The 17,281-nt window shown below is 34.8% G+C and overlaps 1 protein-coding gene across 1 annotated transcript; it reads left to right on the top strand.

The window, feature by feature from the left end:
- On the top strand, window positions 1-17,281 carry LOC125662672 (acid-sensing ion channel 4-B-like). The gene is made up of 8 exons (XM_048894977.2): window positions 1-295; window positions 2,172-2,733; window positions 9,464-9,562; window positions 11,679-11,859; window positions 14,246-14,302; window positions 14,926-15,076; window positions 15,358-15,449; window positions 16,530-17,281. The coding sequence occupies exons 1-8, from the start codon at window positions 57-59 to the stop codon at window positions 16,664-16,666; spliced, it is 1,518 nt and encodes a 505-aa protein (XP_048750934.2). The 5' UTR covers window positions 1-56; the 3' UTR covers window positions 16,667-17,281.

Genomic DNA, 17,281 nt, shown 5'->3' on the forward strand with positions numbered 1-17,281 from the left:
CATATCAATGAATTTTTCAGGAGTAAATTAAAAAGAAGACTGTTTTTGTTCCGTCAATGAGGACCTCAATGAAAAGAGAAAGTCGAGTCAGTCATGGCGCGTTTCACATTACAAAGAATCTTAATAAAACGCTTCCCGAACCCGAGGTAGTGGATGACCCTGCATTGAACGTGAATCCCAGGAAACACTGTCGGGATGATTTGGGTGTCCATGAACTTTGGAGTGACTTCCGGGATAACACGACGATGCATGGACTGAAGAACGCCAACCTGAAACAGCGTCACAGACTGAGGTGGTGAGTTAAAGTCAATAGATTATCATATCAACCTCTTATTGCCCGGTCAAACTTCTAACGCTATAATTTCAAAAAGAATTGTTATGCTCTATACAGCTGGTGATGTTCCAATACGAGTGAAGAATTCTCGAAGTGGCATGTAACAAACAAACAAACTTAAAGAAAATCACACAAATGCGCCATCATAATGCTCCTTGGTAGTTACATTCAAGATGCAAGAGGAAATATTGCTCTTTTCCTGATGAGTTAAAACACGGACCTCAATAAAACCGCAAAAATACTCATCAACAGATGAGAAGTCGATTGTTGTATTAGTTAAGAATTTTATTGTAATATTTGATTCAAAATCGTACAAGAAAAAAAAAACATATCTGAATCACTTTCTTTAAGTTTGGTTTCATGAGATGAGAGATTTAATGTTCATGCGATGAAAAGAAATTTAATGTGAAGTTTAACATACATGCATTGAAAAGAGATTTGATGCGGCATTTAGTTAAATGTCAATCATTTTGATTAAAGAAAATTGTAAACCCTGTCACGGATATGTTTTTCTTTCAATTCAATTCAATTTATTCTCTCAAACCATGTTAAACGGTACAAGAGGTACAAGAAATATGATACCTGCAAGAGAAGTCCTTAAAGCTTCATATATGGAACAAAGTTACTTTGTTAGATACCAGAGGGGGACATAATATACACTGTTTTAAGAGGCAGCAGTAGAACAATTACAAAAAACAGACAATCTCAAATATATGAGAAATAAAATACCGAGATTTCTTAATATTTTCATATCTTGAGTTGACATCTTGCTGTGGTAAAACAAATGGGGTATGCTAGTTTACACTTGATCATTAATTGTCTCGCGGGATGTGGAGCTCGACTATCTCCAACTATTCCAATCCCTGTAGATAGAATTTCCAATTAACTTAATTATTATAGGGCTGATATTTCTAATGCGATCAAACCATTTATCGAAAAAGCCATACACTCTGACGAATGATGATATCGCTTAAGTTCATTTTCTGTATGAAAAGGGGACGGGTGTTAAATATATGCGTCATTACGTTATAAGTTTGGTAGTAAAAGTTATACCGAATATCGGGTAGATTTTTAGCGGGTTGGAAATGTTAGCTAACTGACGTAAGTAAAAAATTAGGACCGATATTTTCATTTCATTGCATGAAATGTAATTAAAAGTAGCACCAACATTTAAAAAACGACAATTCAGAGATAATACCGTCAAATACTCCGTACCAAACTTACCCGATATACCACTTTCCATTGCTATAAAGTTACACTCATATTATATCATGGTCGGTTGGATGTATATTGTTTAACATCCCGCTCGAAATTTTTTTCACAAATGAAAAGGTGAAGATAACGAACAGAGATTAACCTCATAAATCCTACAAGGAATACAAAATAGATAGTTGGGAAAACACGAACCCCTGGACACACCAGAGGTGGGATCAGGTTCCTAGGAGGAGAAATCTTCCCCTGTCGACCCGTCACACCCGCCGTGAGCGCTATATCCTGTTCAGGTAAACCGAGTTATCCGTAGTCAAAATCAGTGTATCAAGAACGGCCTACCAATCGGTATGAAACACATCAGACATAATTTGACACAATGATAGGTTGTATTCGCAAACTAGATTATTATAACAGCCATAGAAGTTGCGAAATGCTGATTTTAAACGAGACTGTTGAATCACGGTGTCTTGACAAAGGAAAATCCACGTCTCAGATTTGGCGCGGTCGTCAGATATTAAAGTAAGGAACTTCCGGTTTTGAAGTGAGCACTCTATACATTGTTCACCACGACTAGTGAACATGATATATCTATAATGCTGACTAAATAATCACGTTTTTGTTACAGTTGCATTTGGGCCGTGGCATTACTAGCAATGGGAGGTTTTCTGATTTATACAACTTGTAAACAATTTACCAGTTACCTGAAATACACCACCATAACCAATACCTACATGAAGACACAGAGCACTATCAATTTTCCAGCCGTAACGCTGTGCAGTGTTTCAACCCTAAAGAAGGAAAGCCTCCCGGACATTCTCCACCTTGAGTATTTTTTCCTGACAAAGAGCGTGATTGGGTGGACGACCCCACCATTAAATTTGAGCAAACCGGAGTATGCGACCTATCATTTGCCTCTGAATGCGTCATGGGCCCAAGAAACAGCCAATCAGATCGAAGATCTTTTCCTCTTCTGTCTCTTTGAGGGAGAGGATAAGACGTGTAAGGAAATCATGAAACCAACCGTGACCAAACTAGGAGTTTGTTACACATTCAATAGCCGGAAACACGTGGAGGAAAATGGCCACACTGTGACGTCACGCACCGGAAGTACGTCTGGACTGCGCTTGTATCTGATGGTGAATCAACACAACTATGTGTATAGTGATATCATGGCAGCAGGAATGAAGGTACAGCCATTTTATTAATTTAATAACACATTCTGACAAAACAATGAACAGTTAATTTTGCTATATAATAGTACGTATTAAATAAAGGTCAGTTATATGAATAAAAGTCAGTTACAGTATATGAATAAAGGTCAGTTATATCACAGGAGTCTGAAATTTTATCAATTAAATTAAGATAAAAATCCGGAAAAAAAATTAACCAATCCAGAGAAAAATATACACCGTCTGTTATTAAAATACACCAGGATGGCAACGGAATTAAGGGGAACTCTCCATAAAAAATATTTATGGGTTTAGCTGGAAAATATAACGACTATTTCAGCAAGCGCAGTGTTTCAGCTACATGTATTTATCAAAATAAATTTATCAAACCTCCGTGATGATTATCATTAATTTATGGGCCGTTTTCCAGCTTGTTCCTACTTTGACAGCCCATCCTGGACTCCATGCCATTAAACGGGAAGTCTCTCCGAAGTGAATTTCTGAGGTCAAAATAATCTATGTGCGAAAGTTTCAATTAAACCAAAAATAAATCATTGTACTACTGAAATGTTGTAAATTTATAATAAAATAAAATCAAAGAAACGGTCAAAGTCTTCCAATATATTTCTAAATGTATTGTTGAGTGCCAGGGGCAGGTAAGGCACATATTAACAGACAAGCCAAGAACGATGTCTGTACAGCCGGATTTAGTGACATGGTAATGCATCTTTTTTTAAAGAAAGGATTTCTATATTTTTCAAGTTTACCATATATCAGTTAAAGTATTGAAAGTTCTACATGAAAAATGACACGTTTTAAAGATTAATAAAACGTATGTGATAAATCGTTTCTTTATTTTTCTAATGTGTCAGAGGACATAGCTTTCATCTAGCATTCGGCATCACAAATAACAGAACTCTTATATATTTTAAATGCGATTGAGACAAATTATTGTTCTTATGCATGTACATCCAAATATCCTAACATGAATAAAGACAGCGTTTGTATATATGATATCTAAGTTTGGAAAAAGCAGTCAAGACACCGTGTAGTGATCTGAGTACTAGTTATTACGAATAATTAATATCACTTTTGAAATTATTACACAAACTGTGTTCATATCTCGCAGGGCTTTCGATTGCCGAAATTTGGGGCTGTTGAAAGACTGTTCCCAATATTCAAAAAAGGTCAATACAAATGCTGAAAAGTCAAGACGGTCGCGCTGTCGGGCCATAATATCTTGATTACAAGACATTGTGGTACAGGAAAAACGTATATTTTAAGGTTCATAATTTTGATAACTCTTTATGTGTTACTTAAGTTTTAAATTGATAACATGTCAGCTTTTCAATAAACACACACTGAATCTACATGTGTAATATATAACTTCCCCACATACATGTACATGTAATCCCGAAGGCATATATCACTAACCACATGACGTAGTCTGGTGGATAGTGTCGCTTATGACAGCCCCTCCCACCCCCCGACAAGACACAGTTAAGTTTTATAAGGCAGAAGTTTTGTGGACAGCACTTTGCGTTTGTGGCACCCCCCCCCACCCCACCCACCCGGATAAGACACGAGTTTTATAGGGCAGAATAATGGAATTCCCTCACTCGATTGAGGATAGTTTTTAATTTTGTTTTCTTTTAAAAAGAACGTCTTACTCTATCTGACATTTTGACGCGTTTTCTTTATTGGCCTCAGAAATTCACTTCAGAGAGACTACCGATGTAGAGACATGGAGTCCAGTATGGGCTGTCAAAGTGGGGGAAAAACTGGAAAACGGCCCCTAAATTAATGATAATCATCACGGAGGGTGAATCAATTTATCTTTGAAAATGGCTGAAACACCGCGCTTGCTGAAATAGTCGCTATATCTTACAAATATTATCTTTTATACTTATATGTATGTGTATGTATGCTGATCTATAGCTCTGATTATGTGTATGTTGTTCACCTTATATTTCATTATGTATAAAATTGTGTATCTGATGTGCCAGATGTCACAAGGAAATAAACTGAACTGAACTGAAATCTTCCAGCTTAACCCAGGAATAATTTTTGTTCAGGGGAGTCCCCATTAAAGGTGTATTTTAATAGAAGACAGTGTATTTTTTTCCGGATTGGATAATTTTTTTCCGGATTTGTATTTTGATATAATCGATAAAACTTCAGACTACTGTGGTGATATGAATGAAGGTAAGTTATATGAATTAAGGTAAAGGCAATAAACACATTAGACATCAAAGGAAAATTAGATATTTTTAGAGGGTGAGCACAGACAACAATGAAATAACTCCCATTGAAATGTATGCGTCCGTTACTCACAAACTAAGTAAAAAACAGCAAACAATAAATACAAAATACTATTCACCATATGCATGACCAATTGAACAGAACATTTTTCGCATAAAAAGTATTTACTTGTCCTTCGGATGTTTTTCATCGAGTCCAATAAATTAGTGGTTTATTGGTTACAAACATCATTACTACTTCAGGAATTCAAAACCACCTTACATTACATGCATACATAAAACAGTTCACATCAAAAGTATCGGGAATTTTATTCTCAGTGTGGCTTTGATCATAAATGATATTTTGTATTAATTGTTTTAATTTTCGGTGTCGATGAGATTAAAGCACCATGGATTAGAAATAAACACCAGTTACTTCTTTCATCGATAATGAATTAGTATTGACATTTGTTTAAACAATGAAACCCTGTATTATTGAATCTGCCTCTTTGTTGAGTTTATCAAAATAATTCTTCTCTAGCTTAAGATCGAGAGTATTCTGGGAGATCTATAATAATTATTGCTAGGAGTCTTCTTCATGCTGATATTCAATTCCAGTTTGTGAAAGACTCGTTAAGTCCAGGTGAAATTATCGTGGAGTTCGCGCGGTTGATTAAAATTTGATATCAGTTTTATTATTTTGCGCATTTTCTAACAGCTATCTTAACGAAACACTATTGGGAAAAGTTATCGAACGTGTTGGATATGGTTGCAATGTTTTTTTGTTTGTTTGTTTGGTTTTTTTGTTTGTTTTTGTTTTTAAATTTTTAAACAACATATTATTAGATAAGACCCTGCATTGTGAATTCATTGCATTTTCAATTATACTGATAAGTTGTATATTTGATTTAAAAAGAAAAACAACCTTTGGATTTAAAATGATCATTGATATTACATGTAGTTGCACGTGAAATCAGGAATGACATAAATGTCTGTATACTTCCAAAATTCTCATCATTTTCGTAAATTCATAGTTACCGATTGTCAAATAATTACAGGTATTTCGTTAAATACACGTCCCTACTGTTTTACCAAGTCACCATCGGTATCTTAGGTAACACACATTGATTTACCGCCATGTAATAGGCCTACAATGTAAGTTGATTTACTAATGACAATTTGAATTCAAATCACAAGCATGACACAATCCGTACAATAAAAAAAAACAACCTGTAAGCGCAGATTTTATTGTACGGACTGTGTTGTACCAAATCTCTTTTTTTTTAAATAGATAGATAGATGACCCTGCATATAGATTATAGATAGATATATAGAAAGGGAGATAGACAGATATAGATAGATATATAAATAGATAGATAGACATATAGACAGATATATAGATATATAGATAGACATATAGATAGATAGATAGATAGACATATAGACAGATATATAGATAGATAGATAGACATATAGACAGATAGATAGATATATAGATAGATAGATAGATAGACATATAGACAGATATATAGATAGATAGATAGACATATAGACAGATAGATAGATATATAGATAGATAGATAGATAGACAGATAGATACATATATAGATAGATAGATAGATATACAGATAGATACATATATAGATAGATAGATAGATAGATACATATATAGATAGATAGATAGATAGATAGATAGATATACAGACAGATAGATAGATATATAGATAGATAGATAGATAAATAGATAGATAGATAGATAGATAGATAGATAGATAGATAGATATAAATAGATAGATAGATAGACAGATATATAGATAGATAGATAGACATATAGACAGATAGATAGATAGATAGATAAATAGATAGATATAAATAGATAGATAGATAGATAGATATATAGATAGATAGATAGATAGATAAATAGATAGATATAAATAGATAGATAGATAGATAGATAGATAGATATATAGATAGATAGATAAATAGATAGATAGACATATAGATAGATGGATAGATAGACATATAGATAGACACATATATATATATATATATATATATATATAGATAGATAGATAGACATAGATAGATAGATAGATAGATAGATAGATAGATAGATAGATAGATAAATAGATAGATAGATAGATATAGATATATACATGTAGATATATAGATTAATACACTAAGTTACCGGTTTGCCCAGTGAGTACATATTTTAGTTACTTACTGATTTCCGGAATTACTACATATATTTGGGCTGACATACACAGTTACCGGTTTGCGGAATATTTCACTATTCTATACAGTTATAGGAGTTATACAGAGTTTAACCAATGTTTGAATTACACAAGAGTATGGTTACCATGTAATCTTATTTTAGATCAGACAATCTTCCATTCATATCATTATTATCTTGTCAAGATGTGGGTTTTCTTTCTAATCGAGATTCCGGTAGGTATCGTGGTTAGAATAGGACCTCAGTACCCTTGCTTGTCGTAAGAGGTGACTAATGGGGCGGTCCTTCTGATGAGACCGTAAAATCCGAGGTCCTGTGTCACAGCTGGTGTGAAACTTTCAATAACCCCCCCCCCCTGCTCAAAGGTCGTAAGCGCCGAACATAGACCCAAATTTTGCAGCCCTTCACCCGCAGTGGTCATCATATGAGTGAAAAAAAATCTCGAGAGGGACGTTAAACAGTATACAATCAATCAATCAATCAATGTAATAGAGATAAGTCGTATTCTGATAGTCCTGTAGTAATGGTTTGGAAGTAGACTGCATACATTATTATGGGCTATTTTTATGCCCCACTCCCCTTTTAATAAAGAGGGGACATATTGTTTTGTACCTGTCGGTCCGTCTGTTTGAAGACCAAGTCTTGTCTGCTCATTATCTTGAGAACAATTTGTTTTACAAATATCAAACTTGATACCCTAGTAAATATTAAATAGTAGGTAACCCCTATTGATTTTGAGGTCATATGATAAAAGGTCAAGGTCCAATCTCTTCTAGACATGGAAGATCCTGTCCTCTCAATATCTTGAGAACCCTTTCCTTGACAAGGTAGATGAACTCTCTTGATTTCGGGTTCATATGGTTAAAGGGCAAATTAGACAAAGCAATATATTGTATCCTATATTTTAAAAATCATTAGCTTGATTGACACCAAACTTGGTACACAGATACAACCTAAGGATTAGGTGCCCCTTTTGATTTTGAGGTTACATGGAGAGGAGCCAATCCATTCTGGACATAGGGAGACATTGTCCGCTCAATATCTTGAATTGTTTTGGCACTACTATCAATTAAATGATGCATGTGTATAATCCTTTTTGCATCATGGGTGGCTTACATGCTTTTGAAATATATCTGGTTAGAATTCGGTGTAGAGCCTGGGTTAGTTTTAATGGATACAATGATCAAAAGAAATCGTGCAACTGTGGTCTGAATATTACAACACGTGTACTAAGCGGGAAAGTTTGTAATATACACTTATAAAATAATGATAAGTCAATTCTATCCCGTACAAATGTAAATTGAAAATTCATATGAACAGGTGAATATAACGAACAGTGAACAATTTCATAGCGATAAGATAAGGTATAAGGTAAAGGGCTCACGGCGGGTGTGACCGGTCGACAGGGGATGCTTAGTCCTCCTGGGCACCTGATCCCACCTCTGGTATATCAAGGGGTCCATGGTTGCTCAACTCTTTATTTTGTATTACTGATAGGAGTTATGAGATTGATCACTGTTCGTTATCTTCACCATATACAGAAATCAATATATAAAACGATTACTTAGTTCCCATGACTGATTCATACCAATCATAAATTTAATCATTTATAGTTAAAGCTTATGATGTTTTTACATGAGGGAAAACGTTTTCCAATGTGAAACAGAAACAAATTAAATATAGTTCGTTGGGAAAAGATAAGACCGTTCGATACATCAAGGGGGGATTCTTCCTTCTTCTAGGCACCTGATCCCACCTCTGATATATCTAAGGGTCTAAATTTACCCCTCTCTTGGTTTTGTATTCCTTATAGGAGCTATGAAAGTGATTTCTGCTCGTTATATTCACTTTTTCTAATGAATTTTCAATTCACATTCGTACGGGATAGAATTGATTTTTCATTATTTTTATAAGTGTAACATATTTCAGCAACGTATTCTGTCGTATACAATAAAATCATATTTTCCCGCGTTTCGACAGTACAGCGGGAAAATGTTGTATCCACTGTGTGTATTCGAATTGGTATAGCATGTATAGTGACATGATCCATGAATAGTATTCAGGTTTTGACCAAAAGGAATGCTTAGTAAGGGTTTTTAAGAGCTGTTTTTGTTGAATTATTCACTTGTGAACGTACGGCTGGCTGTCGGGCAAAGCAATAGTTTGTTGTATTCATTTTATAGAGAGCAACGTAAATACTGAACAACTGTTAGACATGTATTTTATCACTTTATTGGGATCTATTACATAATTAAATAATTCTTTCCTTGTTTAGGTTGTTATCCACGACCAGAATGAGGAACCAGATGTCGTGGACAAGGGGTTCATGATTTCTCCCGGATTCTCTACCCTTGCTTCCATTCACAAAACGGATGTTAGTATTGTGTAATAACTCGTAATAATGATAGAGTGGCGGAAAATACGCACGTAGAAAATATTTTGATTGCCTTATATGAACGGAGTGCGTTTGTCTGTGAGGTTACTTTTCACTTCCTCGGCTTCTTAAGAACAATTAAGCCCGTTCAGCTAAACTTTTGAGAATTTTTTCACTTCTTCAGCTTATTGACTTTGCACAAATTCTCCTCGAATGATGATAAATCAACTTTCTGATTGTTTCTTCAAAGGAATGAATTTAAAAAAAAAAAAAAAAAAAAAAAAAAAAAAAACAGTGAAAAAGGTGGATATGTAAATAATCTTTTCTAATTTGCTAACAAGTTGGAAGAGTTCAGGTGTCCTAAAACGCATGAATCCAGGACCGGGTGCGATCAAAATTGGGCATTAAAGTTTTATAGTGAGACATTGAAGTTTAAGCACACTAAGCCATTATTCTCTTTAGAGAAGTGGACATGCATAACCTACATTTATTCTCTTTGCAAACCATCACGTTGTGATTCTGGAAAACGTGTAAATGCCGGAACCGTGGACGGTTTACATTTTGATCGACATTTCAACTTAGATATGCTTGGATTTACAAAATAGACAAGCTATTTCCACAACTTTGATATTAATGCATGTATTTGTCACAATGAAATTAACGCTTACTCACTGTTGATTCAATTTCACATTTTCCCAGTCCCGGGTATGAATTCTCTATTAGCGGTAGAGCAAAATGAACATCCGAAGTCGGAAAAATTGGAAAGAAAGTAATCACGCATTTTGTTTTTCGTAATTCCTATTGTTATCAACAAGAAAAATCTTTTTTATAAAAACAAAAAAATTCGAGAACCAGAATTTGTGGTCATTAATTTTTCCAAATTATCCTAATTCGGATGTTCGAATTTTTTCTAACGACAATACAAATTAACACATCATGCAAACCCGAGACTGGAAACATGTAAAAATGGATTAACAGTGAGTAGGTGTTAATTATGTCAGTTGCATTCATAAATGTGAAAGTTGAGGAAATTATGTGTTTGTTAAGTAAATCCAGCCATATTTGAGTGGAAACGTTGATCGAAGTGCGAAGCGTCATTGGTTCCGACATTTACTCATTTTCCAGAATCAAAACATAGAGGTTTGCGAAAAGAAGTGGATGTAGGCTATGCCTGTCCACTTCTCTAAGGAGAATAACGAAGACAGCAACATACATTATTCATATTTTACTTGGATGTATATGCACACAACTTTTTCTGGAATTCATTTCGACAGATAAAAGATTGAGGATGCTGTTTGTTAAATGTATAAGTATGTATATGTAGTCAAGGTTCAAGATTCAAGTTTGTTTACACATATATGACCCCAGGGAGTATACGATATCTAAAGGTTTGTATACGAGAAATGCTCTATAGGAATGCTCTATACAACATTCGCAATCAACAAAATGTTAACAATCATCCAGGAAGGGGACTGTTATAATTTTTTCAAGTTTACCAGATCTAATATAACTGTTCCGAAGGGAGATGAGGTCATTGAACCTCTTATCAAAACAGAAAAACGGGATGAATTGCTATTTCAATATTTGATAATGGAAATATTGTAGATTGCAAGTCCCTCTTAGTGATAGTTGTTTATATTTACATTCTATTTTTTTTAACAGTGGCGTAGCTTCCATTGAGGCAACCGAGGCAGCTGTCTCGGTAAAAAAAAAAAACAACACCTTTTACGTTGTGAAAATGTCAATAGCTTCTGGGGGGCTGCGCCCCCAGACCCACTGCCTCGGTAATATTCGAACCCAAGCTATGCCTGTGTTTAAACTTACCAAATTGAAATGAAAGTCATTTCTTTAAGAATGTGAACAATGTGCATATGAATCTTAATAAATATAATACGACTTTCTTAATGGCTGGGAATATTCCCACAGAAATGAAAGCAAAATGTAATTATAAACAATAAATTTTGAGGTTAAGATCTGCAAAGCTTCACGTCAACATAATTGTCATGAAACGTTCTATGAAGTATGCAGGAATAAAGCGTCGCAATTCATTACCTCTTGCATTTTTTAAAATGAGGTTTATTTCTTGTATATACTTATAATTTTATTATATTTGTAGTATCGCTATTTGGCCAGTCCATATAAGGTAAACGGAAACGAGTATTGCATGGATACAAAATCCCCGGGCTACACCAATCCGTTGATGTATTATGATGTGTACAGCCGAAGCGCGTGCAAAATGGAATGTAAACAAAACCACGTGGTCAGAATATGTGGATGCAGGTCACCATACGATAAAGGTTTTTATGTTACTGCAATGTTTGTTTTGTTTGTTTTTACGATTTTCAGGGGAGACCAATTTTCCACGCCCATAAATGTATGTTAATGGAACGATTGTCCTTTCCGTTTCTGAGAGACTCTTTGACTTTTAAAACCAATTTTATCCACTAGCAAATAGAATGTTGCAGCTCTGTTCATTTATAAGCACAGCTATGTCCCTTGACGTATACGGGTATATTGATTCTATTTTAACGTACTTTGCTAATTTAGGACAGTTGATAAAGGCTGTGGTTTTCATTAAAACTAAACAAGTTGTTTGAGAAGAAATTAAATAGAATGACATTGCATTAACTCTGGGTATTGACCAGGAAAAATACGGATATTTTATGGTTTTTGTTATTAGCTGCACTACGAAAATAACAACAATTCAAATTCAGTTTTGAAATCGAAACAGGCTACTAACAAACAAATTGATGTTACAAACAGTCTCGTTTAAAGTCAGTATTTCGCAAATTTCTATTGTCGTTATAATGACTTAGTTTGCCAATGCAACCTATCATTGGATCAAATGCGGTTTAATGTGTTTCATACCGATTGTTAGGCCGTTCTTGAAACACTGATTTTCATTATTCCGTTTACCTGATCAATATATAGGGCTAACGTCGAGTGTGACCGGTCGTCAGGGGATGCTTACTCCTCCAAGGCACTTGATCCCATCTCTGGTATATCCAGGGCTCCCTGTTTGCCGAAATATCTATTCTGTATTGCCTATAGGAGTCATGAGATTGATCGCTGTTCGTTATTGTCACCTTTCATTCAGGAGAGCCCTGAGATATATAGCCGGAATGCTCCTAGCAACAAAAATGCTATAAAATACTATAGGTTTGTCCCGGTCTGGGTTCCCCTTATAAGTAAAATTATATGGATATGTTGCGACCGGGTTCCCATGATAACAAAAATACTATAAGTCTGTCGTGGTCGGGGTTCCCTTAATAAGAAAAAACTATAGGTCTGTCGCATCCGGGGGTTCCTAACAACAAAAATATTATAGATTTGTCGGTATAATAGTATTTTTCGTCAGGGCCAAACCAACGACCTAACCCATCATCAAACGAAAAACAGATATATTTGATTGAAAAGGTGAAAATAAGAACAGTTAAACACTTTGCTAAAGTTAACTCGAAATAAAAGACACCACAGAGTCCTCCACTTCCTCTTAACTTCACCTTTCATATACACCATATCTTCATATTTTCGATTACAGTGCAATATTCATGTACGAATTTTACCCCACACATGTGTCTAAGTCTACCATGGCAAACATTTTCAAGAGATTATCCTTTTAATATGTAAAACGTATACGGTACCAATTTAATGCACCACATGCGCGTTTCGACAAATAATGTCTCTTCAGTGATGCTCAACCAAAATGTTTGATGTCCGAAATAACAATGAAGTTTTAGAGCTATTATAGCCAGAAACAGCTTGCCAAAAAAGTGGAGCCAAATTCGTCTAAGGATAAGAGCTATGCACGAGGGAGATAATCCTTAATTTTGAAATGAATTTCTAAATTTTATAACAGCAATTCAATATACATCCGTATTTTCAAGCTAGTAACGAAGTACTTAGCTACTAGGCTGTAGAGACCCTCGGGGACTAACAGTCCACCAGCAGAGGCCTCGACCCAGGGGTCATAATTTAAAACTTATATGGTACCAATTTTGGAGCACCAGATGCGCATTTCGACAAATAATGTCTCTTCAGTGATGCTCAACCGAAATGTTTGAAGTCCGAAATAACAATGAAGTTTTAGAGCTATTATAGCCAAAAACAGCGTGCCAAAAAAGTGGAGTCAAATTCGTCTAAGGATAAGAGCTATGCATGAGGGAGATAATCCTTAATTTTGAAATGAATTTCTAAAATTTATAACAGCAATTAAATATTATAGCAGCAATAATGTCTCTTCAGTGATGCTCAACCGAAATGTTTGAAGTCCAAAATAACAATGAATATGTACTATATCTGTCTATAGGAAATTACACAATATGTATTCTATCTATTCACAGGAAATGACGCAATATGTATTATATCTATCCACAGGAAATGACGTTATATGTATTATATATATCCACAGGAAATGACGCAATATGTATTATATCTATCCACAGGAAATGACGTTATATGTATTATATCTATCCACAGGAAATGACGTTATATGTATTATATATATTCACAGGAAATGACGCAATGTGTATTATATCTATCCACAGGAAATGACGTTATATGTATTATACCTATCCACAGGAAATGACGCAATATGTATTATATCTATCCACAGGTAATGACATAATATGTATTATATCTATCAACAGGAAATGACATAATATGTATTATATCTATCAACAGGAAATGACACTATATGTTCGATTGCACAGATGTCATCTTGTTACAAACGTGAAAGCGGTAAGATCTTTTTTTTATCAATTCTGCTTGATGCTGACAAGATTGTTGTATTTTGAAGTCTGCAATCTAATTTAATATCGCTTGTTGATGGATATATGCTTTTAACAGGAATAAAGAAAGCTATATTTGACTCGTAGTTTACCCGTTTATTTAAGATATTACGATGTTCTGAAAGATTGGATCTTCATTGCAGAAAGAGATATTGATTTTTAGGATTTATCGAACGCATCAACTAACCCCAGTCAAGGAAATTATTTTACTCGATCATTTACATGCATCTGTGTGCTAACAATATTTCATAAATACTCAAAATGTGTAACCTTCATGGCTGATAAAATTGGATAAACTTTTGGAGAGATCTGTGGATGAGATATGATTTTCGTTGGTACACGATTATTTGGAGAGTTGCAGAGAGGGAAATGACTCGTCCTTTACATATTCTGCAATGTCGTGTGAAATAATCACGGAAATGAGACCGTTTTGGCGAGTGCTTGCGCTCCTGGAATGCTTTTTAATAGGGGTTAACGATGAGATTAACTTGCGTGATTCTCTTTCAATTTAATTTATCACTGTTTTATTGAACTAGGTGCACAAATTTTATATTATTTGTTATTCATTTACAGAAAGATTTGACAAAAATACCACTCTTCAGAAACTCTGCGCATGCCCCATAGAATGTGAGTACAGTGACTACTACGCACGCATATCCACTGGATATTTCCCGGCGATCAATTACCAGTATGTTCTCAATCAAATGGGAATTACTAATTTGAGGTAATCATTTTCCTTTATAACACCTGAATTTTTTATTTGCATTAGTAGTTAACCTAGTGTGTATGCTTCAAAAATGTAAGCGTATTCATAACAGTTTATGTACATTGTAAAACGTTTTATAAACATTAAGGAGGCATATTTACTGTTCAAATTAACATAATTGTTATCCATTCACGAAAACAAAATTTGATTTTGAATAAACTGTATAAACACTATTTTTGTTCTTATGCTATCATTAATTGCAGTGTTAATTTGTAAATTTGATCTTTTGTTGCTTGTAGAGTAACTTACCTGGAGTTAGCGATCTACTTTGAATCCCTAGGCGTCCTGACAGTTGAGCAGGTGCCCGAATACAGCTTCGGGGATATTGTGGGTAAGGAACCATTTGCATCTGGTACTCTCTATCAGTACAGTATTATTAAAAAAGAAAAGTAATCAACCTCATACTTGATATAAAGAATACCAGAATAAGAGTAGGACAAACACGGACCCTTGGATATACCAGTGGTAGGATCAGGTGCCTAAGATGAGTAAGCATCCCCTTTGAACCGGTTACACCCACTGTGAGTCCTCTATCTTGATCAGATAAACGGTCAATGTCTATATGGGAGATGCATGTTTGCAAAAATCGAAGCACGAGTGCTCATTTTTGTCCCCATGGAAGGGATTGACTTCAAATAGCTTTACGTATATTTTTGGTAAAGGAAGTGCAACTTGAGTGACTTTCTCGATATGAATTGCGTATTATGCGTGGACAACGACATACTAGTAATGTAGTCTTGTTTCCCAAAGAAGAGCAACGATTCGCTGTCATGAAAGCTTGGCGCATGCGTCATTTAACCCCACACTGATATAACTACATTACTTTACAGTTATACGTGCATGTGATCTTTGAATCCCATAATATCATCTTGCTAGATATCAACGAGAAACTACCATTGAAAGTCCCGTTTCGTTGACTGCCGTATTTTCACGTTGAATTCCGTAAATGAAGATGGAGTAAAGATGCAAATTGTTCTCAGTTCTCTTTTTTTTACTATAACTATTACATGTACCAGAATATTTTTGCTTTAATAACATGGGAACCTTACTTATGTCTTTGTATAAAAAAGAAACAAATAATATAGATATAATACCCACCCAACCCATGCCATCAGTGGAAGGTTTAAAGCGATTGGTTGTCGTAAAAAAGTAACAAGAATATACTGACTGTGTGTCCAGGGGTCCATGTTTGCCCAACTATCTATTTTGTATTGCTTGTAGGAGTTCTGCGATTGATCACTGTTCGTTATCTTCACCTTGCATTGAAGACATGTCTGTTCTGATTGATCTTAATTTAAACATATTTCATTGAGGAACTCAATAGGATCGGGCAACAGGCATAGCCTATATAGGCCCTCTCCCAAACGTTAATCTTTTCAGTGATATGATTGTATTTCTGTATATGTTGTAGGTATTTTGGGTGGACAAATGGGCATATTCCTTGGCGCCAGCTTGCTTACATTGACAGAGTTGATAGAGTTTGTTTTACTATCTATGTTGGTCCTTGGAAAGAGATTTTACAACAGTCTCCAGGATAGAAGGAAGTGATAACCATTCAATACAAAGAACAACCTTGTAGGGAAACACACAATGGAGCAAATCATTGTATAGACCATACTTGTAGCGGAACCTACAAGGAACAAATCATTTCATAGATCATACATGTGGGAAAATATAGTATTTGACCCAATGGCAGGTTGCATTGGTATAAAAAAACATTACAACGACCATAAAAGTTGCAAAAATCCTGACTTTAAAGGAGATTGTTGAAACCCCTGTAACACCAACTTATTTGACAGTGGCCTTCCTCGATTTAAATACGAGTGTGTGGGATTCAACCAGTAGATCAGTATCCATTAACATGGGAGCAAACTGTTTTTATATGCTGTTTTTTTTTTTTAAAGTTTCAAATACGGATGCATGTATGGGCGTTGGTATTGTCAATGTTATTTTTTTTTTTATCAAAATTAACATTAAGGCATCTACTAGATAAACATTTTGCACTTTATCATATTCTTGCGCATATTTGCAGCAACATCCAAATTCATATCTTGTGAAGGTGAAGATAACGAATAGTGATCAAACTGATCATTTCCACAAAGGATATTGGATTAAGTGTAGGTAATACACGAATCCCTGTACACACTAGTGGTAAGAGTAAAT

The sequence above is a fragment of the Ostrea edulis genome, chromosome 8 (genome assembly GCF_947568905.1).
Source record: "Ostrea edulis chromosome 8, xbOstEdul1.1, whole genome shotgun sequence".
Taxonomy (NCBI): Eukaryota; Metazoa; Mollusca; class Bivalvia; order Ostreida; family Ostreidae; genus Ostrea; species Ostrea edulis.